The sequence below is a fragment of the Stylophora pistillata genome, chromosome 11, assembly GCF_964205215.1.
Source record: "Stylophora pistillata chromosome 11, jaStyPist1.2, whole genome shotgun sequence".
NCBI lineage: Eukaryota > Metazoa > Cnidaria > Anthozoa > Scleractinia > Pocilloporidae > Stylophora > Stylophora pistillata.
In genome coordinates, this window is record NC_142529.1 from 20,882,433 (window position 1) to 20,908,909 (window position 26,477).

Sequence of the window (26,477 nt, forward strand, 5' to 3'; positions counted from 1 at the left end):
ACATATCGATTAGCTGTCGGCATTACCTTTCATTCGACACACGTGTAAGTGACGAGCGCATGTAGTGGAAATTGACTGAAGGATCGTCGAATATATCATTGTAATAGAACGGAAAAAGAGGTATGTTATATCGTTCGTTCCTTTTATCTGGACCCCGAAATGTACACCATTTAATCGAAGGCAGATCTGTTATGTTTAAGAATACTCGTACCGTTTAGAATTATATATATGCGCGCTCCGGGTGCTCGAGTTAAAATATTTCAATTAGCATAGATTTGTAGTAATAGCTCTATTCGGCTCGTTGTATTTCAGTTTTTACGAGCTCTCAAGTCCAATAAATCCATTGAGAAAGATAGATGCTTGAAGGTTGAGTCACTTATAAAACATTCTCCGATGCGGCGCTGTTAAGAAATTCGCAGACCGAAAGAATCGACTGAAGTCAGCGCCCGCCCCGTTACAATTCCACTACTAAAGATGTGTCTTTTAGACGCTGGATGAATAAAAAAATGATTGGTACTCCAATATTTCTCAAATCCGACTCATGAGGAAATCACGTGGCCCACTATCCAACCCACCAATCTTGGATATAGAGCATGTAATTGGCCTTCCTGGCAAATAGAGTGCAAATATCTTGGCCTTCCTGGCAAATAGAGTGCAAATATCTTGGCCTTCCTGGCAAATTGAGTGCAAATATCTTGGCCTTCCTGGCAAATAGAGTGCAAATATCTTGGCCTTCCTGGCAAATAGAGTGCAAATATCTTGGCCTTCCGGTCCTGAGAAAGTATTTCCTAGATGAACAATATCGAGAGAAATATTATTTTCTTGACTTGATGTGGACATTTTTCTCAGTCCGGGAGTGTGTAACGATAGGGTAGACATTAACTGCACTTGTGTGTAGTGCAGAAAGTGACGGGGTACACAAATTTACCAATAGTCTTATACAAGAGGACATTTAGAATCTCTTGGTTTATAAAAGGTCTAACAGCTGGTAATGGAAGTCTGAATTAACTTACTCAGTAGAGGTGAACTATCTTTTTTACCTCTTTTAATTGGGTTAGAGAAGGGATGTAAAATTTTCATTATAAGGCGACTACACTTTTTACTCAAAATTGATTTTCAAAAGGACAGGGTCATATTGCATGGAATAGGTGCAATTATTTATAGCCAGAGGACGGTCATTTATTAATGACCATCCTCTGGCTATAAATAATTTCAAGGTGACTTTGCATGCTGATGACACGGTCCTGTACTACTTTGCTAAGGACCCACACCTGTTGGAAGAGGAACTGAATGATGATCTCTTGCAAGTTGCCCAGTGGCTACATGGAAATAAGCTAACTTTGAATCTTACTAAGACAAAATCCATGATTATAGGTAGTAATAGGAAACTTGTTGGTATTTACTCTTTCTCATTATCTATTTTTGACACTGATATAAATTTTGTAACTAGTTTTAAATATTTGGGAATTATGTTGTCCTCAACTTTTACATGGTCCGACCATGTTGAGTATATTTCATGTAAGGTTAATGAGAACCTTGTTCTTTTACTTAGGATTAAGTATTATTTACCTTATAATGCTTGGTTACGTTTTTATAATAGCTTAGTGCTGCCTATTTTTGATTATGCTGATTTAGTCTGGGGTGACAAAGACAATGTCACACTAATGAAGGAATTGCAAATTCTGCAAAACAAAGCAGCTAAGTTGATATTAGATAGATCACTTCACTCCTCATCCACTGATGCATTGACAGTCTTGAGATGGCTAAATCTTGAAGAACATAGGAAATGTCATCGATGTAGATACGCATACAAGTGTATTAATGGCGAAATTAATCATTCTTTGGACATTGTAAGAAAGAGTGATATGCACTCCTACAATATGCGCAATAACGGCACTATAAAGCTCCCCAAAATCTAATACAATTGGGGAAAACATCGTTTGCGGTATCACTGTTTCAGAGACTGTAATGAGTTAGAGAGAACTGTAAGAAACTCAGTAAGTTTGCCAATTTTTACAAAGTGTCTTTAGTCTGCTTTTTATAATTAAGTATTTTTTTTAAATTAATTTTTGCAGTGTATATGTTGTAATCATTTTTATATTTCAATTTTAGCTCAAATTTCTATATTTTAATAGTATTTTTATATAATACACATCTAGTATTTAGGACCTCTATGTAAACCACTATTGTGATGGAGCTTCCTAATAAAAGATTGTTATTATTATAGGTGTTCCCATACCTTTTTTTTTTTCTCAGATCCATCACCCACCCCAGGGTATGCGTTTAGCAAGATCAGCTCACAGGGCGATTCACCTCTGTTATAGACAAAGGCTATCTCGGTCTCTGTGGCATGAAGCGAGTGAGAGTAGCACTACTTACCCTACTCCCCTTGGTTGTGATGCTGGTCCATCGCATGAAGATTGCCCCGTATATTCTATTAGGTCTCTTCAGAGTTGTACTTAGATCTTTCACGGCCATGCGGTTGTAATTCAGTTGCTGTTTCATGGTAGGGCTTGGGTGCAAGATTTACGGTTTCTCTAATGGAGGTTTTGTACCCATTTGTACCCGTAAGGGTAGATGGGAAAGGGGGGATTGGTCAATTTTGACACGGCGTGCTCAAGGTCACCGCATCTTTCAAGCACGGCGTTGGGTCAAGTCTAACGACAGAGGGAAAAATTGACAGAAAAAACAAAAATTGAAAGAGGAAGCAGTGAACGGAGCTTAGGCAATTTATGGAAAAAGGCTTCGAAAACCTTTTACAGATGGCTAAGTTTCCATTTTAACTGCGAAATGATATCTGATAACTCCGAAAGCTAGAGCTTGGTTAATCCCCATAATCCCTCCATAACCGCAAAAGATTAATTTTATCGCTGAGCAGATCTTTTTCAGCGTACTAGCGGTTTTCTACCAGTCGAGAATTTGTTCCTTTGGCTCCATACACCTGTGTGCGTTTGCTATCTTGGGTAATCTGAATGAGCATATGCGCTAATAACCAGATAAGAGGGATTAGCAAGAGATTATCGCAGCAACCATTGAAATACGCCGTGGGTTTTCTTCGGCCTTTTGAAGGGGTTGAAATTTCAAAGTCAATAAAATTTATTTGAATTTAGACTAAATTGGCAATTTTGTTTATATTAACAACAATTTAAGATAAACTCATACAAAGCGATAAATGTTTACCGACAAAATTGATCAAATTATTTATTTTAAGACAATTTCGCAATAACGCGCACTTTGATTTAGAACTCCCAGCTTTTACGATGAAAGTATTTTCTCACCTGTTCGAAATTGAAACATGTCTATTTGCCATACGGTTTTCCCTTTTCATTAATTTTTTTTCTCACGCCTACACATCCTCAAGTTTTTTCGTCGTTATTCAGATATATACTCCCTTTCTCAAAACTGATAAGATTTCTCCATAATTGATTTTATGAGGGAAAATGTAATAAATTGGCAACGAAATTGAATAGCCGATGAAATGAACTCTTTGAAAACTCGTCAGCAAAAATCTCCAAACTATTTTTAATTTCATCTTCGTAACCCTTGAATCTTTGGCATCGTACTCTTACAGAGGAGCAGCCAATCTTTGAGTTTATCACCATTCATAGACGGATCAGAACAGAATTTATAGGGTACACGACAAATCTTGATTTCAGTCAGTCACTGATGCCAAAAGAAAGAGGGATCAAACTCTCGCATCTTCTATTCAATGCAATAAGTCTGAAGCCAAGTTTTTGAAGTGTCTCAGATATGTTTAACATAAGAATCATTTGCTAATCATTTGTTGTTTAAGCGCAACTCGGGAATTTCAAGTTGCTAATTATAGCATGGATTACCATGATGAGATATCTAAAAATCTAAGGTGTAACAACTCTTGCCGATGGAAATAGCTGCATGGATCATTACCGTTTTCACACTCTAAATCTGAAAATGATGCAATATGTTTTGTCAACCAGTTTCCTCATTCGTCGATTGACATCACCAAAAGAAAATCAATGACATTTTAGCTAAAGATTCTTTGATATCGTAAGTAACCACGGGTGGCACATGTCTGATATCAGCAGTTTTTGATTTGCAAATAAAACTCTTTGCGTGATTTCGGATCGTAAAAGAACTGTACAATAAGAACGGCTGCACGCTAAGCGAGCAGTCTTGACTAGTTTCGTTTCAGACATGTAGTTTTGTTGGAGTGGTTATTGTCAGATAAGGAAAGCTCCAAGTGTACCGAGACGGAAATCACGAGAAAAAAAAAATGTGACCAGCTTATGCCCGCAACACAGGGTGAAGCCTTATTGGCGAGCGGAGTTCAAACGGTTTTTCTCAGTGTGAACTTTACCAGCAATCAATCAAAAAGACCTGAGGTTTGTTTCCCTTCGACATCTAACACAGAATGATCAGTTGAAGACAAGTAATTTCTCTTTGATCAAGAAAGTCTTCTATTTCGTTTACGGCCAATTTTTTTTTTTCAAGTTAAATGCACGTCAATCTCGAATGGGAAAACTACCTTACTTTCGTGTATCTCCGAATCTTTGCGACTTAAGTTCTTTCAGCTTCATATGTTCAATACCAGCTGCCGAAGTGACTAGGTCAATCCATTTAGTTATAATATTCCACAAATATGGTTATTTTTACTTAGCTCTTTATATATTGAGACGTTCAGATTGTTATGGCTTTTTCTGCATGTTTATTTTGTTTAGAAAATTATGTTCAATATTCCTTTTGAATGGTTTGCGCAAATGGCTTTCAAATGACATATCACTGCTGCGAAAGGTAGACATTTCGGCGACGAACTCTTTTCAGTTAAATCAAGCCAGCAGAATGTACAATTTAATCTCAATAAACCGGAATAATGACTATTTGTTTTATAATCAGAGATATCCTGGCTAATAAACACTACACCCGATTACTTGTTAGAAGAATGCCACGAATTTCATACAATCGAATGGAGTTCCTTTAATTTTTTCCCACGATGTGATGTTGAATTTTTTGACTACATACGTTTTCCAAATTTCACCCATCTTGTGTTTGAATTACTACTTGTGTGATATGATAAAACGGATAAGAGAACGTCGAAATTAATGGATATGGAGACCCTGATCACTTATAGAGCTTATGATAATTGTAAAACGTTTTTAGTGAAAAACGCAGTGCATGCAAAAATTTTCCTAGCAGGCCACAAACAATGTCCTCGCAGGCTACCTTACAAACATGATCTATTATGAATAAAAGTCAGTATTTTTCTTGTCAGGCAAGGACCTCTCTCATCTAGAAATAAACTCTATGGTTTCATAAGAACAAAAACACTGTCATTAGGATATTAATAAAACTTAGTGACTATCCATTAAGCGGGGTATTTGCTTGTGTTATGCACAAGCTATGACATTATAGACGTTTTTTTTTGTTAAAACAGAAAGGATATGAATATTAACTCACAAATCCTATTTGCTTGCCGAAAATTAATCCGAAAGCTTCATTTTCTCTCTTAAAAATTCAGCACTTCACAATGTGGTAGACCCTTTTCGCGCCTTATATAGAGGTTTAAGACTTAAAGCTTCTTTAATTATGTGACTTTTTCGTTTTTAACTGTAGTCATTTTGTTCCCTCTGTTGATATTGCTTTCAAATGAAGCCTAGCGTTCTCTAGAAATAGAATAATATTATATTTCTAAATTAATCTTATTTCTTTGTCAACTGCCTCAATCGGCATTTTTCAAAAGGCAAACTCACAAGGTTGCGGTACATTCGGAAAGGAATATCGAACGTCAGTCTTCTGGCTGTTTCGATTTCCTTCTCGTGCCGCAAAAAAAACACGTCGTGATTGCGGTTGACAACCACGTGACTCACTTTTATAAATAGCGTGCCACGAGTCATATGTTTGAAGAAGACAAACAAGAAATCTCTTAGGAAGGAAGTGTGATCGACATTATCTGATGAACATGTTTTGGAATAGGCCTTTTCATGCATCTGTTTATAACAAGGTCATCTTTCTGTTTTAAGATTAGCGTTCGCTTTGGTGTTCACTTCGCGAGCAGTAATCAGAGCAAAATTGGCTTGACCGTTGGCCAGAACCGTGTGTTGTTCTAAGCGTGCTGTGCAAAGGGAAGTTGTACAATGAATTCCATTGTCTGTTCTCAAATCAAGGCAATTGGGCTGTTCGTTACGTTATTTGGTAAGTCAGACGGTAAATTATTAGCAAGAACTTTGAAGGGATTGTGACTGAGTTTATTTTGTTGTAATTTTTTTATTGTCAACTAGCGCATGCTGCGAGTCAAGACACAGTTTACTTTTCTACTAAACCCAAAGATAAGGAGATATTTGTCGGCAAAGATGTGCAGTTTGATTGGGAATATGTTGTGGAAGACGTGCAAGAAGTCGGATTCGGAGTTGTTGTCGAAAAAAACAATGTGGCCATTCTGGTTAAGACTGAGAAGGGAACTATACAGAACAACCTTGACCAGAGCGTTGAATGGATTCGGAACAGAGTCGAGATCGTCCCTGGCAAGCGAGCAAGTTTTATAATAAGGAATGTTGTATTGAAAGACTCCACGACTTTCTTTTGTCAAGTTAGATATGGAATCGGAAAAACTGAAAGTGATACAGTCAAGCTGTCCGTTGTTGGTAAGTACAATGCAAGGAAATTTCCTTATTCTCCGATTATTAGATTTACGCGCGCGTAATTTGAATTCTTGTTTGGCCAGCGTTTAAGAAGTAGTCGTTGGGAGATATTCAAAACAGTCGTAAAAATGTGTAAATTAATATTGCCTTAATGACGGTGTGAATTTCTTTTTTGAACATAGTAAACGGCCGTCGATTTTACTCGTTTCCTTGTTCAAAGAAAGCGAATATTGTACAGGGTGATAAATGGCTGTAATATAATGTAGCGGCGAGTCCCTAGAGATATAAATGAACAGATATGACTTATATTATTCAAATAGATCAAGCTTGCATCATAATCGTTTTATTAGTGACTTCTGGAAAAGGCTGAAAAGAAACAAAATTTAAGATCAACAACGATCGAAAGCCAGTTGGTCAAAATACAGGCTGTGAATAGTGGAAAGTATATAAAATGTTTTGTTTATCTCTTTGTATTCATTGGCGTGCTTTCGAGAAGGAGGAAAATGTATGGCGTGATAAAAATAGTAAAACATTTGATATCGCGTTGAATTAGCAAGTTGTTAATTGCATCGAACAAGAAGAAATTTTATTTGTTTGGATTCTAGCACGTAACCGACTATTCTGTTGATATGTGGCCAAATCTGTCGTAAATGCAGCTGTTTGGACAGGCTATGGACGTTCGTCAAGGAATTTTAGGAAACGATTTTATGTTCGCGTGGCTTTCAGTTTGTTCTACCATTCTAGTGCGTTCTAATATAAAATCAACCTGAGAATGAAAGCAGCAGCTGTTCATTTCTAACCTTCGGAAAGCGCTTCTAGTTCTCGATTAGCATTTCCACGTGCGTCAAAGTTTTTCTTCGAACAATTTTAGACTACGAACTGTCAACGTCGTGTGTTATTTGTGATACATCCAGATAAGGATCAATTTCCTGTAGTTTGCGGTGTCTTCCGTTTTGAGATCCAACCGTGAAAATGTTTTTTTCTGAAATGTTGTTTTTATTGCTTTTACTTTTTTTTTGTTAAATCGTACGATGAAAAGAACTGAAATAGATGTTTTCCTCCGATTTGACAATTAAAAGAAAATCTGCCCTCTGGCCAACTTTTCTTGGTGATATGCATGCATGGGTTCTGTTTATGATGGCATTTGGCTATCTCATTTTATCTACATATTCTTCGTATATGTAATTTGTTTCTTCTCTTTTCTGAAGACAGGTGCTCAAAACCCACGAATTTTATCATGAGTCAGTCATGAAATTATAATTTTGTAACTTCAGTACACATTTTTTTGGGGTAAAATCTGTTCTTATTAACATCCCTGGAAGCATATCTATGACTTCTGTCGAAGAAAGGATAAAATTATGACCACTGGGTTCACCAAATATGATAGCTTGTCAGTATAATCATAATTTTTCATTCTGATGAATATTTATACATGTTATGTGTAATTTTAATTGTTCTCAATTGTGGTCAAAGTGCTGTTCTCTTGCCTATCTTTTTGAAGCCATCTTAGGGGAAAATATTTAGTGAAGCTTAAAGGATCATTGTAAAAAAAAGTGGTGAATAATGATGGTTGTTTGTGGTGGGAAGGAAGTTGTGAGACTCGCGCCGCTTTTGCAATCATGGTGAAAACCAAAATACTATACAATTATTATGAAAATTATAGCATCTATGGGTTACTTGCAGGATGTATTTATAAGGATACTGACTGAATAACATTTAATAGTGAATTTATCCATTAATATGATCATAGGTTAAAGAAGATAAATTTCTTTATGGTATATATAATTTGTAGAAAGAGTGACGTGAAAGAATTTTTTACACTATGGAAATTGCATTTGGTGTGCAAATTATGAAATGTTGCTTTTAGTCAGCTTTCTTAATATTGTTAAGTCTTCATTAATGATTAAAAATCATTATCTTGCATTTTCTGATTGGTGAATATGACCACAGATAAGACATTGATTCATACAGATAGACTCTCATCTTGTCTGGGAATTACACTCTTTCTTTTTTCGCCTTTTTAATAAGCTCTTTACCACCATAACTATATGTTAGTCAGTCAAAAATTTTAACCACAATTTTCCAATGACAGCTTAAAACCTTGAGGGAGAACTATATATGATGAATCTGCCATAGAACCCCTATGATTTTTTATCTCTGCCACTTAAGTGTAAAATAAAGATTTACTACCAATCATGGTCGAACCTTGTAATTTAATTACAAGGGTATACCCAGAGTGACCAGCATGTATCTAATTTCTCACTGCAGTCTTACTGTGAGTCATGGTTTAATCAGACGTAAATGTCATTAGAATAGAGAAAAGATTCTTTTCTAGAGAAGCTTTTGATTATCAAACAAATTCTCCTTGTAACAGTAACGAGAATATGATGTTGCGGCTGGATAGGGTTTAGAGGCCATGCAAACATTAACCTCTTAAAAGATGATTCACTCAAGGCTCAACACTAACGGTCGTCCACTAGCCACAGACTAGTAGAAATTCAGTTTTGGCTAGTGGTTTTCAATTTCCACTGACAAGCCAGTTTGACAAGTAAACAAACTGAAATTGTTATAACATCTAAAAACATCTAAGATGTTACTAGCCACTTGGCTATAATTAGTAAGTTGAAAAGTTAGTGTCAAACCCAGCTGTCACTGTTCAAAGATTGTCTTCATGTGTGCTAGAACCTTGCTAATAATCCTTGTACTCCTCTTAATTATGGCATATTTTAGTAATTCTTGTTACAGTCTGCCATACAATTCCTTTGGAGAGTTTGGTGGGGGATCAAAACTTATAATCCCCTAATTAATATTTTCCTTTATTCTCATGACTTGTCTGCTTGATATTGTACTGATATTGTAAGGAGAATTTCTGTAGTGGTCACTAATGGGACTAGTAAAGGCATACTCAGGGGCTGCTTGAGAAGCTATTTGAGATGGCCATTTTACATCAACTCAGTTGATGAAATGACACTTATCTTTGAAAGATTATTTTTCTTTGGAATCTCAAAACAAACTCTCTGTCGTAACATCAAAATTCCTCCTTGATCAATAGCTGTGTTCTCCTTTACAGAGAGACTAATTGGTCAAATTTACCCGCTGTGGTGCATCTTTTTACTGCCTAAAATTGCTTGTAATTCTTGAAAATTTGACAGGAAAAAGGATTGCTGACTACCAGTTTGAAAATTTCTTCTTCCTGTTGTGTTTTGAATAACTTAAGGGAGATTAATGACGTAGTGTACAATCAATAACAGCAACAACAAGAAATTCATTTTCATTTACTTAACAATTGAAATACATAATAATAAATAAATGTAAAAATTAAAAGCTAATTGCACTTCTCCTTTTAGCTTCTGATTGTGACAATCATTCATGCTCAATTTTTGTCATATTCTATCTAGATCTTTTGATAAATGAGTCTGCCTCTGACACCAGTGAAGAGTCTTGGCTAAACCATAAGATAACAGTAGTTTGTGCAGTAAAGATTCCAGAGGGCCACAAAGCAATGTTCTCATGGATGCACATTCCATCTAACAGGACAGTACCCAAGAGATTGCATGATGACACAGGTAGCAAAAGCTACCTTACAATGATCACCAAACAAGATGTCGAGTTTGAGACGCTGCAGTGCCGAGCTGAAAACCGGGCCACTGTGAAGTACCATAAAATCGATATAAAAAAGCTGAGTATGTATTATGAACCTTCTATATAAATCCCCAAGATCATGGCATGGTATCAATTCTCCCATCTGTCTGCCTTTCAATTTCTAGAATTTTAGCTCTGAGAATCTGGTGTTACCTTATTTGTACTTAATTTTGCAATTTTGGCAAGACAGTTTCATGGGATTCAGTTTCATTTTTGGGATTTCAACAAGCCAATATGACGATAGGTTATTAAATTCATGGTTCAAGGATTCTTAACTTCATTGTGTTTTTCAAAACCTCCAGTTGTTGAAATGTTACAAGAAACTTGTGAATGAGAACTACAAGAAACCAATGAATGGCAATTTTGAGGACTGTACAAAAGATATTCTCTGGCACTTGAATCTTGTGATTTAGATGACTATGATTACTGTATTTACGTGTGTATAATGCGCACCCATCATGATGTAAAATGCATGTCCACCCTTGATTTTAACCTTATTTATCAGAAGCAAAAGTTTTTCACGGCTGAAAAGACAAGTGAAATATTCATACAATTATTTATTTAAACAACAAGAATAAGAAATTTACCATATCGTTAACATATGATCAATATCTTTTGCTACCTAGTTATTTATGACATTATTGAAATCAAACTTTAGGACTAATTCAAGTGATGCCTAGCTAATTTGATGATTCCATGGCCTGGTAAATATTATGAGTGAGCAACAATATGTCCGAGAAGTCATCGAAGATTTTGTGTCATTGTGAAATTTCAAATTAACGCTATGCAATTTTCTGGCAGTAAAGTAGTTAATAGTTAATTAATTTGGTCGATAAAAAATTATGTTTTATTACTTTTAATTATAGGAGGGCCATTATGAAAACTACTGGGTGACCAGTAATCAATGTGTTTTACCCACATTAAATAAAGTTTTCTTCTTCTTCTTCTTCTTCTTCTTTACTGAGTAAACAACAATATAACCACGATGAATTTCACTGTGTGTGCTCTATACTTATGAGAATTAAATTTGTGCGTTTTTTGCGTATAACACCAAATCAAGAACTGCTTTAAATAAAACTTTTGTCCTGACATATTTCTTGCTTGCTTTCTTGCTTCTCATTGAGAAATTCCAAGTAACATGAGATCTCTTCACACACGGCCAAATTTGCATATTCCCTCTGAAATCTGATCCATGCCATTGTTTGCACACTTGCAAAAATATTTAGCGATTTTTGTCTTTCCTGTTGATTTTAGAATAAGAAGTTAATATGCACCTATAATTTTTCATTGAAAGTAAGTTATTTAATCAAAGCTTTAAATGTGTTACTTTTTCTGTTGTGTTAATGTAACGTATGCAAATATTAGGAAGTGCGTGACAAACAATGGAATCCGTGTATAATACGCAGTGCGATTTTGATGGTTGTTTTTGTAGAAAAAGTGCACATTCTACACGGGTAAATACAGTATTGCATTACACAAGATCTAGATACACATTATAGAACTTACCTGTAAAACTGGCCTCTTAAGTTTTGATGTATAGCCTGTTGTGGTTTTTTTATTACAATATGTCTCAATATTTTTTTCTGTGATTTGAATGGTCTTATAATTCCACATGTGAGCATTTTTGTTTGTTGGTCTTCAATTTATTTGCAATTTTTTTACAATCTCAAAAAAAAAAACACAGGAAATTAAGTACCAGTAAGAAAGATTAAAGATGATCTTTCAGCTGGAAACGGTATATGATAGGGAGAAATTCCTTTCATACGATAAGTTAAATTATAGTAAGTAAAGTCTGTTTATGGGCCTAGTGGCCCATTAGGCCAGTGCTTTAAACTCCAGTCTCTGTTGCTTGAAGCAACTAGGAGTATTTCTACTCCCCCCTGGATGGGATGCTAGTCCATTGCAGGGTTACCCCCAGCATTAAATTGCCGGTACTCATTTTTACACCTGGGTGGAGAGAGGCACTGTGAGAGTAAAGTGTCTTGCCTAAGAACACAACACAATGTCCCGGCCAGGGCTCGAACCCAGACCACTCGATCCAGAGTCGAGCGCACTAACCATGAGGCCACCGCGCCTCCACAAGTTAAATTATAATAATATATTAATTTGGACTGGTTCTTGATGTCACCATTAACATCATTTTGCTTTTGTATCATGTAAAAACAAATAGATTCCATTTTGCGGAATGTCAAGCTTTTGGGTTACTTGTAGGTTGCTCATCAGAGGTTAGCTGGGAGTCTTACATGCAGCTGCAGGGTTGTAAGCTATCAATTGGTATCAGGGAGGAAATCTCTCCAACTATCAACCCAAATGTACCCATGCTTTTTTGTTGTTGTTGTAGGTCCACCTTCATCACCAAGAAACCTTAAAACACAAAGAAGGTTTGACCAGAAAAGTGCAGAAATTTATGTTCATCTTAAATGGGATCCCCCTTCAACAGATGGTGGCACAGAAATCAAACATTACGTAGTCCAATATGTGGCTGAAGGTCTCCCATGGAAATCACCAAACACAGTCAAAACCACAAGTACAGAGTATAGTGGCCTGAGGCTTCCAAATGGAAAATACAATGCAAGAGTGAGGGCACAGAACAAAGCAGGTCTAGGGCCAACTTCAAATGAAGTACTTATAGATCTTGGTAAGTTTCTATACTTGTGACTCTTTTTATTGAATACATGCTTTTTTTTATATTAAATTTTTATTTGCCATTATTTATACCAATAATATTACTACAATTTACAACAATTGTACCCTGCGAGCAGAGACCCTTCAATCTTCCTTAATAAAGATTAGTCCTCTTCCCGAACATTATCTAAGAAGATCAAAGGGCCTAATCTAGGAGGATCGAAGGGCCCCTGCTCTCAGGGTACAACAATTGATAAAGAAACCAAAAAAAACAACAACAATAAACTGATAAAAGATCAATAGTAAAGCAATCCTAATTAAAACCATTAACCAATTGACCTTTAGGAGTCTACTATTATCTAATTTATCCTTGCAATGTCACCTGGCCCTGAATCACACATCAAGGTAGGTCACAAGAATAGGGGCAATGATCACCGACTGAAGTAGCCCTAAAACAATAAAATTATACAAATTCTCCTTGTCAGAGCTAGCACCTTGGAAAATGTCTAGAGAACAGTATGGAGAATCTATGCATACTGATGTTAGGGCATAGAGGTGCGCGCGCGGGTCAAGGCTTGTAAAGTTGGTTTCCCTCACAAGTAGTACAAGATTAACTGTAGATGCATATAACAGATATAAAAGAAGTAATGCGTTGCCAGCCATACAATAGTCTTTAGAAGAATTTGTTTGCACCTTTTCTAAGAACACCTTGATTTTCTATTTATATTTCTTTCAGAAGACTTTGAACCCTCACAGCTAACAATTTCTGGCAGTTCCAACATGCACTGTCCAGAGATTTCACTCCTTATGCTCTCTGTTTTGGCATGGTTCCTTTAGCATGTGGCTGATGTGTTAGGATGTTACTGAGAACCTACTTTCAGGATCCTGAATGTTTGTTTTATCAATTAAACAAAGAAAATAGGGTAATTGTGAGGAAGAACACCCAAAAAAAAAACTGTCAGTCAACCCACAAGCAACAGTTGGCCATCAGTCAACTGACAGTTGGCCAATGATCTACATTGTTAGAGAGATTGCAGCAAAAATTTTGTTGTTGAATTGAGGTATGAACTCATTTTTAAAAGTGCATGATTCACAGGGGTTTCATTAATGTTTTCAGCAGAAGGGCAACTGGTTCTTACAGGCAGGCAAAAACTTTACGACTGATCTTCTATGTAGGATAAACTTTCCTGTAGATGGTCAAACCAGGTGGGCTAAGTCATGCATCTTCATTAAACCAGTAAATTTGCCCAGCTATAGTGCCAGGCCCTTAATGAAACCCCTGGATTCAATTAATGTATGCAGAGCAAGATCAACATCTACATGCAAGTACAAGCATCTGTAAAAAGTACAGTCAGAGTATTCTTTTGGATGTTAATTCTTGGGTATATTGCCATAAAATACAAATAAAATTTTTGCAATGGCCTGTCAGTTATCTCTATTTTTGCGATAACCTGTCAGTTATCTCTCGGCCAACTGTTGGCCAACAGTTAATAGAGACCAGAGGGGTGATGTTCATCACAATTCTGGACAAATTGAACGGCACTCAGGTTTTATACATGTACACATATCATGCAAAGTAATGATCCTCACAGGTGACCTGTATACACATAATTGTTGAGGGGGCAATTTATACTTATAATGTCATGAGATGACCCCAAAGCTCCCCTCCCCCCCCCCTCTTCTTATACTTAGTTCTTATTAATCAACCAATGGGGAGGTCTGTATGGGAGAATCTTGACCGAGGTCGCCAGTACAGACTGTACACAGTGAGGTCTGCAGCAGCGACCGAGGTCAAGATCCTCCCATACAGACCGACCTAGCGCATCAATGTTTATTATATGGCTGTGTCTTGTGTGCCAATTTTTTATATTCTTTGTACCTTTTTTTCCTAGACTGGACAAAATGCCGGCCTAGATGGGAAAATCTAGGCCGCTTTCAATATTGATTTCAGCCAATCAATTTTGTCAATTTGGTAGTTTCTAGTCCTTGTGAAACACAGCCATATAATAATTGCAAATACAAAATATGTACAGTGCAGATGTAAGTTTTGAATCAGATCAATATGTTTGTTTGGTGGCACAGATAAGTATCATATTATGGGTTTCTACTCTCACTGTACTTAATGTCTTTTTCACCAGAAACACTATAAAAATATTGCATTGAGGTCTTAGAGGCGGATGCAGTGCACCCATATAAATATTGAAGTTTGTCTTAGGTTTGGATAAATGCAAGTCTTAACTTTTGCACTGACTAAAGCTTTTAGTGACTTGTGATGCAACTGCTACTTCTCCCTTTGTTTCTCAAAGGAGAGCATGTTACTTTGGAAGGATAATCTAGCTGTCTATCACAAGTTACTCTAGAGCTTTTTTTTCTTTGCACCCATTTAAATGCTTTAAAACCTGTGTGAGTGTGATGCATCTACTAGCTGACTGCATGAGACTTTCCTTGTATTCTGTCAGGGATTAACTGGCAGCTCTTTCTAATTTATTTAGCAAGCAATTTTAGCTTAAATATGTAGTTCAGTACTAATCATAAATTATTTTATGAAACAGGGTTGATTTGTCATCTATGGGAATCTACCAGTGGTCAAAATGGACCAACCAGAATATTTAAACAGAGTTTTTAAGAGATTTTTTATTTCGAGAGCTCATTTCTATGTAATGAAAAAATTGGTATTTACAAAGTGTTTCTTTTTTCAAAGGAAGTGTTTGCTTTATGAAGAGAGAGTTACAGCCAAACCAATGTCAGAATTGAATGCAATGTACTTCTCTGTCGCCAAAACTTCTTTTAGATTTGATCATTGCATGACATTTTGATAGCTTACAAGTTTGATGTAAATTTTATTATTATTAGTATTAATAAGTTATTATTTATTGTGAGTTTTGATAGTTGAATAAAAATGAGAAGAAAAAAACCAGCAATAATGTTGTTTGTTTTTATCCAGAGCACGAAACAAGACAATTATGTGAAACGATATTACTTGCATCGTTTTCAACTCGCAATTCCCCGCTAAATACTTCGCTTCGTTAACCAATCAGAATGCTAGATTTTATTCAATTATATGATTCTATAAACAACTGAGTCGAGTGTCATGGTAACGCGTATCACTTGAAAGGAGCTTATTAACGTCAGTTTATTCGCTATGGAGAGGAGCTTTAGGGTGCAAAATACTCATTTGATATACTTTCATACTAAAACGCGAAGAAGTTCAGTTTTCAGATTTGTTGAAAGTCACATGTTAACAGGATAAAATACAGTGCCAGTTCAGAAAAAACCATCAAGTGAACACAAGTCTAGAGTTACGTTGCATTGCCTAACATTATAATATTGCGGTAAAGTGTCGAGTAAAATGGACATGTCATTTTAATAATTGTCGTCCTTAGCATCATTTCTCGGAACTGCGTGACATTTAAGGAAGGATTTTGTGACAAATATGCGACGAATTGAATAAAGTGTTGCACTTAACTTTATTGTTAAAAAAATGTAAAAATAAATTGCCGTAGATTCATGTCATTATTTCCAAGAACTTTACACAACTGAAATTCTTCCTTCAGTTGAATCTGAATCCCAGCTGTTCCTTCATGGATGATCAATGATAAGTTGATGTTGAACGATGATAAGACTGAGTTTATGGTGATCGGCACGAGCAAGCAGCTGTCTTTAAGTGTCTGTCAGGGAAGTTGATGTAATTCCCGTATACCCGGCAAAAAATCTGGGCTCCTCAGGTTCGACTCGCACATGGATATATCAACACGTAACAAAGATCAGTGGTAGTGCCTTCTTTTAACTGTGTAATAACTGACACATACGGAAATACCTTACCAGTGTACTGAGAAGCTGATTCATGCATTAATTTTTATAACAAGTAGGTAAGACTACTGCTACACGCAAAAACTCCAGCGTGTTATGAATGCCTGTGCGCGATTGATCTTCTGCGCACCTAAACACTGTCATACTACGCAGCTCCTTCAACAACTTCACTGGTTGCCTATCCGCCTACATATCGAGTTTAAAATCCTTTTGATCACCTTTAAAGTACTCCAGGGCTCAGCTTCTAAATATCTCAATGATTTCATTTCTGTTTCATCGCCATCCCGTCATGATCTACAGCGAAATAACAAGGGAATTCTTCTGAGTACCCCAAGGCGTTTCACAAAAGCTACCATAGTGGGGGATTCTTCATGGCGGCAGCACTGCGGCTTTAGAGCAGTGTTCCTGTAAGCATCAGATCTACTTGCACCAAAAGTGATTTTAAACGGAGACTAAAGACCTTTTTATCAAGCAAGGCATTTTGCTAGTACAATTAGTTTGTACTAACAATATATGAATTTCATATATTCGTTATGTTTGATTTATCATTTTACGGGTTAATATGTCGAATTAATTAGATTGCCTGCATGCTCACAGTTGGCTTGTTAGCTCAATTTGTGGAGCGCTGCACTTGTATCGCAAAGGTCAGTGGTTCGAATCCCGTATAGGCCTGAATTCTTTCAGATATGATTTTCACTATTGCTTAAATAGTGCTCTTTACTGCGAGGATTGTGCTCAAATACGTTTCTATAAACACAGTTCAGATATACGAATTTCATATATTCGTTGTTTGATTTATCATTTTACGGGTTTATGTCCAATTAATTTGTTATTTGCTTACAGTTGACATGTTAGCTCAATTGGTAGAGCGCTGCAATAATATCGCAGAGGTCAAGGGTTCAAATCCCGTACAGGCCTGAATTTTTTCAGGGCTGATTTTCACTATTTCTTAGATAGTGCGCTTTACTGCGATCGTGCACAAATACGTTTCTATAACCGCAGTCCAGATATATGAATTTCATATATTCGTTATGTTATTCGTCACTGTAGCCGATTTAATTTTGTCTTGTGGTACTTATTACATCGTCGAAAAGAATAGAAGCTGGCAAGAAATGGATTCCAACAAATGTCAAAAAGTGGTGATTGCAAGAAATATCAATACCCAGACAAGAAAAGAGTTTTGCTGGGTGGCAGAGCTAAATGACGTCTGCGTATGTCAACAGTATATGTTAATTATTATTAAAAACTGAATCATTGGATAATGCAATTCAAGACTTTTTATTAGCTTGGCCATTATGGCATATGAGCCAATATACCATGAGCCAATATACCATAATCTAATATCTGTACATTGTAACATCCGGTTTCTTATTACAAAATAAAGTCGAGAAGATTTGTCGAATATCTTGAGGGCGTTTTCTTTTTTAATAAAACAATTATTCCACTGGCGCTTGTTGGATATGAGATGACTATAGCCAATTCGGCGCAAAGCGCCTCCTTGGCTATCTATCATCTCATATCCAACGCGCGCTCGTGGAATAATTGTTAAACACGGCGAAAATTTTCAGAATGTTGAAAACTTTAATTTTCATTACATCCGGCGCAGGCTAAAAGCCGAAAAAGACAGGTAGCATCATTTCCTAAAGAATTCACAGAGCGAAATAATAAAAAAAAGAACAAATGTTAACTTAAATTACAATCGACATCTAATTTGAAAATTGCTTTAAGAGCTGTTAACAGCGAACGTATGTTACGCCGCAAAATGTAATAATCGCCGCAAAATGTAATAATCGCCGCAAAATGTAATAATCGCCGCAAAATGTAATAATCGCCGCAAAATGTAATAATCGCCGCAAAATGTAATAATCGCCGCAAAATGTAATAATCGCCGCGAAATGTAATAATCGCCGCAAAATGTAATACTGACGCAAAATGTAGTAACAATCGCCGCAAAATGCAATACTAACATAAAATGTAATAACCTCGATGCAAAATGTAATAAATCACTTAACGCAAAATTTAATAACTTTTCAACGCGAAATGTAATAACTTTTCTGGTGCATTAAGTAATAACACAAAGTTTAATAACTTAATTCTTTTAGGGGTAATCGAAAAACGCAAAATGTGATACAAATAAGTAAGGGACGTCAAAGTACTAGATGAGAGATCTGAGGCAAACTGCGCAAGTCATGTGTATTCAGGCAGATTCTCGATGAATTTGGATGGCCATGCCGTTTTATTTGCTGGGATACCTTGTAGTAAAGTAACGATTAACCAAACTAGCTCCTCCGATTAAGAGCGAGTTTCGCTTATTTCTTGAAAGAAGTTATTGTACATCATTATGCAGATTGTTCCGAGATGAAAACAGAGGACTAAGCTAACGTAGAAACTAAAACAAACAGTCTTGTGCAAATGATTAAATAACATCCATTCATCTTGTTACCAAGTGTACGCACAATCACAGCCTTCACTCCATGGCACTTAGTACTGATTCTTATCATTCACTAGTAAATAGTTAAACAAACTTAAGTCAAAAAATATTATTTTTCTCTCTTTCTTCTTGCAACAACATAATTGACTTGTCAACGAGATGGGAGGGGAGAGGGGGGTCAGCAAAAGCAAAAGCGAACAATGCAAAGGTGCTGTAAAGAACGTCTCTGTTTGGCCTGTGCTCACTTGCTTGATTACTGTTTCCAGGTGCTAGAGTGTTTCCACTTGCCTGATCACAATTTCTTTATGAATCACTGCGCGCAGGTACGTTTGAAAGTAGGATTTTGGGACATTGTAGCCAGATAAGCGGGCCATGTTAGCGTTAACCAGAAAACCTAAAAATCGTATATTTGATTTACGTAATCTAAGATGAGTAACACAACGATGTTAAGAGGATACAAGTCATTCAAGAGCTATTACATTTTGCGTTATTACATAATGCATTAGAAAAGTTATTAAAGTTCGCGTTGAAAAGTTATTACTTTTTTTTTGCGTTGAAAAGTTATTACATTTTGCGTTAAGCGTTTTATTACATTTTGCGTCGATGTTATTACATTTTGCATTGGTATTATACATTTTGCGGCGATTGTTATTACATTTTGCGTCAGTATTACATTTTGCGGCGATTATTACATTTTGCGGTGTAACAAACGTGAAAAATCAAAAACAGCAAGGAGAACCTTTGGAGAAGAACAAGTAATTACATTCTATACATGTAAGCATCCCTTGTTGCCCTATAACTTGTCTAATCTTACATAGTCATCTAGTGTTCGCTAGTTTTTGAAACTGCCGCTTCCCCAACATTATATGTTAGACTTCATTGCTTGGCCTTTATTCAATAGTAGTTTAGAACACGTCCACGTTGTTTCTTCCAAAACTTCCCCTGTTCATTTTGCAAACATAAGTAATTTTTATGGAGCAAAAGATGAAACTTTGTCGCAAAAAAACTAGGGGCTTCGATGCTGTAGGACATATTAAACAAACATGACACTTTTCCAAGTTTCAGGTGTATCCATTTTCCAAAGAGAGTTCGTTCCTCCCGAAAACGCGGGATTCCAAAATCACCGCTAAGCACCGATAAATCACTTTGGTTATTTAAGATGAAGAGAACTGATAGAGTTTTGCTTGAAAATTGCACTCAATTTCCGGACCATTTCTTCAACGAACGTTTTCATTTTGGAGGACTTAAGGATTTAAAGCTTTTTCATGATTATTTTGAAGGAAAATAACCCCCAAGAATTCTCTTTCATAAACAAGAGGGGAAATTAAGAGATTAGAAGAAAATTATTTATCGCTTTGTTTGCGATCTAGTCGGTAAATTTGAGTGTCGAAGGCGATCAAAAAACGTGATATTTTCCCAAGTTTCAGATCCATGCTTGAAATCTTTAAAGTATTCATCGAAAATTTCCGCCCAGCAGTCGTCGATTTGCAGATCTCTCTGATAACAGTCATGTTTTTTACTGTTATCATTACTACATAATTTTCCCTAAATTATCTGGAAAAGAAAAACAACGAAAAAAGAATAGAATTCGCGAAAAAGCAAACATTACTGGTAACTATATTTTTACTTGACCGCTTAATATGCAAATGTTTGATTTTACTAAACAAAAGATTTTCCACAACTGATAACTTAAGACAACATTATTGTCCAGGTAAGGTTTTGTCGCCAATGCAAATCGGTCATTTGACGAAAGTCTCTTAACACGACGAACACTCCCTCGATCCTCGAAACATACCACTCGTTACAAGTCAAGAGTCTTTTAAATACTCGCTGCACTAAATGACCATGAATGAGAGCATCTCTAACGATTTGCTTGCTAATTCCACCAGGTCAGTCTTCTTTTGTCCAAGTAATCTACTGTTCATCTCGGACTCGCAAGAAAAAGTTTATCACCAGCTTGGAATCGCCATTACAGCCGTCGTGAGTCCAGTGACAATATTGATAAACATCCTAGTGATCTTGGCAATCAATAAGAATAGAGAGTTGCAGACGAACTCTTCCATTTTGATCACCAGTTTGACCGCCTCTGATCTCTTAGTGAGTGCAGTTTCTGCCCCGTTGATCATCAGTTTGGATGCGATAATTCTTCGAGGAACTGTATCGAAGGAGATTGTGTGCAATATAATTGACATCAATAGATTCATGTTGAGCACTTTTTACCGTGCCTCATATTATCATCTAATTCTGCTTAGTTGGGAGAGGTATGTTGCGATTGTAAAACCTATCAAGTACAAGGTAATAGTTACAAAGAAACGCTTAACGAGATTTGCGCTAATCGCTTGGATAACAGCCCTCACATCACCGGTCTTATTTTTCGTAGTAGAAGCCCCTGGTGTTGTCGGTTGGATTCTACGTATTATATATGCCATTGTTCAGTTAATCGTCTTTACCCTGCTGGTATATTTTTATTGCATGGTTTATATTAAAATACGAAAACGGAACCGAAGCCAAATCAGCCAAGTCAATGCTCTGATTAAAGCAAAGATCGAAAGAAGAATTGCCTTCACGGCGTTTCTACTGACAGTTGCCACTTTTATTGCTATTGCTCCTTTAGGGATTGTATACATCTTAGCACTACGTTCGCCTTTTTTCCGTAAAATTTCACTTTTGCGATGGGCGGAAATTTTCCTCCGGCTAAACTCCCTTGTAAATCCTGCGCTGTATTTTTATAGAAACAAAAGATACAGGAAGGCTGCACTTAAACTGTTGAGGTTTGGTACACAAAGGGAAATTCGGCCAGCAGTTCACATGGGTCACCTTGAAATACAGCATCAATATTCCTCTCCGTCTGTAAATGTTAAAGAGCTTGTCTCTACAGAAAGACCTCAACACCTCACACGGTCACAGTCCTGGTCAGCGGACACGTGCATCGTCGCCGGAACAGTGACTTTGTCTGAAGAACCAGCCGTCGCGATAAAGGACAGAAGAATGTCATGTCCACCCTTGGTAAGGCATCAAAACCAATCTGAAGTTATCCAACCTTTCACCTGAACCGTCAAGGTGCAGATTGAACTTTCACCCAAAAACAAACAAGCAAATATATAGGAAGACGAAGTCATCGTGTGGTTGTAAAAATGTTCAGAAGTCACTTTGCAAAAGATCAAAGTCCTAGCATGAAAATGCGTCTCTTAAAACAAAGATCTCTCGTCATAAATTAATTGAAGTTAAGTCTCAGCGAAGCAACTCAGCGCCTGAACAGTTTCAGGGATTGATTGTGTTGCCGGAGAGAACCGTTTAACTTGAAGCGCGGGAAAATGTAGGTGACCAGGTGCCAATTAAACTTAGTTTCACTTCTGATTGGTTGAGAGGGGGTCCAATCGCAAAGCAAAGGAAAACAATACAATTCTGAGATCAATTTCGACTTTTAGTAGCAGGTGAAAATGCCCTTCAAGGAAAGTCAGTATGGAGAAGCAAACTTCATGAACACTGCACGCAAGATGAACTCCCAAGACAATACAATGAATACAGTTTTGTTTCCTCTAAAACTAAAAACCGTCTGCCTTTTTAAGGTTTATTTCTTGGTGTATTTTCCCCAAAAGAGCTTAGATTTACAGATAATAGAAGGATGGGATGGGGGGCGCAATTCAACATGTTCCCCTTGGGGCTCATCTAAAGCTTGGCCCCGAGAGACAGGCTTTAATTGGAGATCAGCGATGACTGACACAATTTTCTTTTCATTCTTTTCGTTCTATTTTACTGACAACAGAAGCATCATGGGCTATAGTTTTACAAATTTATCTGAAGCCTATGTCAGTTTACATGTTTTAGAAACATATCTTTTAATCATAAAGAAATCCGATACTTTCAATGCTAATGCGAAACTGTTAGCGTAGTTTTTTTGTTTTTGTTATCTTTTTTTTTTAATTAATAAAAGACGTAGACATAAAAGGTTTCATAGTTATTCCACTCAAGTCGTCCGACTGTGACAACTTAACTATCCCTATTAGTCACCACTGAGGATTGGTGGTGGCGTGGCCGAGTGGTTAGCTATAGGGTGCTGGACTTGTAATCCGGTGGCCTGGGTTCAAGTCCTCTACCCTGCCACTTACTAGATTTTTTCTCGGGTGCGTTGTTCCTCGGCTGCGCTCTGTAAACAACCACTGGTCTGCCTTCTCTCAGTGGGGATTTTCAAGTACTTAGTTAGGGAGGGCCATTATAAAAAATAATTATTTATTAAACTACCGGGCTACCGGTAATGTATTTCACCCTCGATCATAAATAAAGGTATTTTCTTTTTTATTTTATTTTATTTTGTATTTTTTTTTATTCTTTTTATTTATTTATTTATTTTTAATATAGGTTGACCGCTTAAAAACGACTAAAAACACCATTTATATCATAATTGACTACTAAATGTATAAAAACTCTCTCCAAAATACTAGTAGCATTGATTTTGGGAGAGAAACACGGATTAAAAATTACTAGAAAGGGCTTCCTCTTTTAAGTGAGCGTTTAGTACAGGTCGAAGACAATACAAACAGGCCGTTGGTACTCAGTAAAGGATGACCGCGACCGCTTAATGCAGATGGCCGCTTAATAGAAGGGAAGTTAGAGACAAAGATTTTTGGGATTTGCATAGCTGATGGCTTTGCATTAATACGGTGCCAACCTCCGTCCCACGGCTTTTCCCTCATTTGGGGGAGAGGGAAAAGTCCTGGGAACGAGGTAGCAGTGCCGCTTTATGCTGCTTGGTACAGGTTCGGTTGTAAAATGACACAAGTGCAGATTTTGCCAATATTTCCTTTTTCAGGTGCATTTGATTTCACTGAGTATCTCCACCACTTGCTCTTAATGCAAAAACTGATCTGAGTACCAAATACCATCAGATAGATACATAGGAATTAATGGATGTTGGTGGAATTATTTCTATCTAACATAATCAGCCCTAATCACTGCACGGATATCACGGATTTTATATCGACATCTAAGCGGAAGGAAGAGGGGCAGAGGTTAGGGGAAACGTCTTCTTGGAAATGAATAAATACATCCTCCCGAGTTGACGCTTCCAGTAAACCTTCTCCTAGTTTCAGCTGAACAGCGAAGCGGCCTGGACAAGAGAAATTTGAAGGAGAAAAGTTTACAAGCGTCTTCAAAGATAATCAAATTCATATCGACTAAGATCAGTCAATCGTGATGGCGCAGTTTAGCTTCCAAGTGGAAGGAGACAAAACTTACGAAATATTTCTTTTCATTTTCCTTTGAAGAGCCTAATTTTCGTAGAAATAGTCAGTGTAGCTGTTGACCAATTAAATGTTCGCAGAGATGTCTTTGTATTGAAACATCAGTGGAAAAAAAGAGAATATATCAACTTGATGGGAAATAATTTCCTAAGCTTTACAGAAAGAGAGTTTTTGTTTTATTCTTCTTTGAAACATTATTGGTCACGCTAGCTATCGTACAGGTCATGCCCACTGATACAGTTCCTCGAAGAATTACTGCATCAAGAGTGATGTGTCATGGGGCAAGAACCCCACCCACTAAGAGAACTGTGATGGCTAAACTGGTGATCAGAATGCTAGAGTTGGTCTGCAACTCTCTTGTTTTCTTGGTTGCTAAGATCACCTTGATGTTTGAAAAAACTCTAAGTGAACCTATGACGGTGGAGATGGTGATTCCAAGCTGCAGCAAAACTTTCCTCTCTAAGTCCCAGATAAAACAGCGGAGCACCTGGACATAAGAACTTCGATCAGGAAGAGTTTACAAGCGAGTCTTCAGAGATGCTCACATTCATGTTGACAAATGATCAGTCAGGTAATCATTGTGGCTCGGTTTACTATCCATTTTAGAGTCGAAACACTTAAAGGCTCACGAAATATTTGGTTATCATCTTCCTTTGAAAAGCCTTTTATCTGTTGACCGAAGCCGTCTTTGTATTGAAGCGACGGTGAGAGATCGGTGAGAAATCCTTCTGGTTTTTTTTTAATATTCAACAAACATTCGTTTTGTTTGGAGACTGTTTTGTCATTTTGGTTGCCAAATGCTAGCTTTAAAAAGCGAGCTCTAAATCAGATACAAGTACGTCACCTCTATTAATATAATTTTCCAGGTGATCAGGGTAGCGATCCTTGCACTCCGATTGGTCGTCGATACTCGTTTTTACTTTGCGCTCTCATTGGCTGTTTGGGGTACGTTCTCTTCTCCTCATTGGTTGATGTTAGTTACTACCCTGCTTTGGTGTTATGACACTCGAGAACCTACTGTCCCAACCATCAAACAGTTTTTCTCGGTTCTACTTGATTACACAATCAGTCGACAACTGTTGGTGCTGAATTGCGTCTAGCCTTGTAAAGAGAGTTTTCCTGCACAAGAAATGAGTATTCATTGCAAGTTTTTGATCTTGTCGGTCGTGATTCCAGAACATCTTTACAAACATACAAGAACTTTCTGGGTATAAGTTCAACCTGCATCATGACAGATACAGTGAGAGGCTGAATCTCTTGACAAAGGTTTTCATGCCTGATTAAAGGTGGACATGACATTCTTCTCTTTACGAATGGTTCTCCACACATGGTCAGTGTTCCAGCGACCATGTGTGTGTCCGCTGTCCAGGAATGTGACCGTGTGAAGCCTTGAGCTCTTTCGTTGCAGGAAAGCTCATTAACAGGCAGATAGCAATATCGGTGCTGTATTTCACGGATGCCCGTATGAACCACTGGTTGAATTTCCCGTTGCTTACCAAATCTTAACAGTTTAATTGCAGCCTTTCTGTTCTGTGTCCATAAAAATACAGCGCAGGATTCACAAGGGAGTTTAGCCGGAGTAGAATTTCCGCCCATCTCAAAACTTAGTTTTGACGGAAAGAAGGCGAGCATAGTGCTAAAACGCATGCAGCCCCTAAAGGAACGATAGCAATAAAAATGGAAGCTGTCAGCTGAAACGCTGTGAAGGCAATTCTGCTTTCGATCTTTGATTTGATCAGAGCACTGACTTGGCTGATTTGGCATCGGTTCCATCTTCGCACTTTGATATAAACCATGCAATAAAAGTACACCAGCAGGGTAAAGGGAATTAACTGAATAATGATGACGACAACGCAAAAGATCGTATTGACGACACCAGCGGCTTCTCTTGAGAAAATTAAGACCGACGTGGTGACTTCTGTTATCCACGCGATTACTGCAAGTCTTGTTTAGCGTTTCTTTGTAAGTATTAACTTGTATTCCAAAGGTGTTAAAATCGCAACGTACCTCTCCCAACTGAGCAGAACCACATGACAATATGAGGCACGCTAAAAAGTGCTCAACAGGAATTTAATAAAGCAAGCTATCGTACACAAAATGTCCTGCGAGTCAGTT

At 37.1% G+C, this 26,477-nt stretch overlaps 1 protein-coding gene and 1 long non-coding RNA gene across 3 annotated transcripts; both read left to right on the top strand.

The window, feature by feature from the left end:
* Positions 1-26: 26 nt before the first annotated feature.
* Positions 27-2,224, top strand: LOC148720534 (uncharacterized). The gene is made up of 2 exons (XR_015993567.1): positions 27-120; positions 313-2,224. It is a non-coding gene; the product is annotated as an uncharacterized LOC148720534 (long non-coding RNA).
* A 3,616-nt stretch (positions 2,225-5,840) lies between these two features.
* On the top strand, positions 5,841-15,797 carry LOC111345843 (neural cell adhesion molecule 1). Of its 2 annotated transcripts, none has more exons than XM_022953134.2 (5): positions 5,841-6,168; positions 6,255-6,617; positions 10,013-10,297; positions 12,598-12,894; positions 13,621-15,797. In XM_022953134.2, the coding sequence occupies exons 1-5, from the start codon at positions 6,111-6,113 to the stop codon at positions 13,716-13,718; spliced, it is 1,101 nt and encodes a 366-aa protein (XP_022808869.2). In that variant the 5' UTR covers positions 5,841-6,110; the 3' UTR covers positions 13,719-15,797. The 2 variants fall into 2 exon arrangements, with proteins under 2 accessions (XP_022808869.2, XP_022808868.2); XM_022953133.2 differs by having other exon boundaries at positions 5,842-6,168; positions 13,618-15,797.
* Positions 15,798-26,477: the final 10,680 nt, after the last annotated feature.

Bases quoted from the DNA above. Each gene is read 5' to 3' on its own strand.
- LOC111345843 (XM_022953133.2), top strand. From the start codon at position 6,111: ATGAATTCCATTGTCTGTTCTCAAATCAAGGCAATTGGGCTGTTCGTT. The intron at 10,298-12,597 runs GTATGTATTATG...TTGTTGTTGTAG, and splicing joins AATCGATATAAAAAAGCTGA to GTCCACCTTCATCACCAAGA. The intron at 12,895-13,617 runs GTAAGTTTCTAT...TATTTCTTTCAG, and splicing joins TGAAGTACTTATAGATCTTG to AAGACTTTGAACCCTCACAG.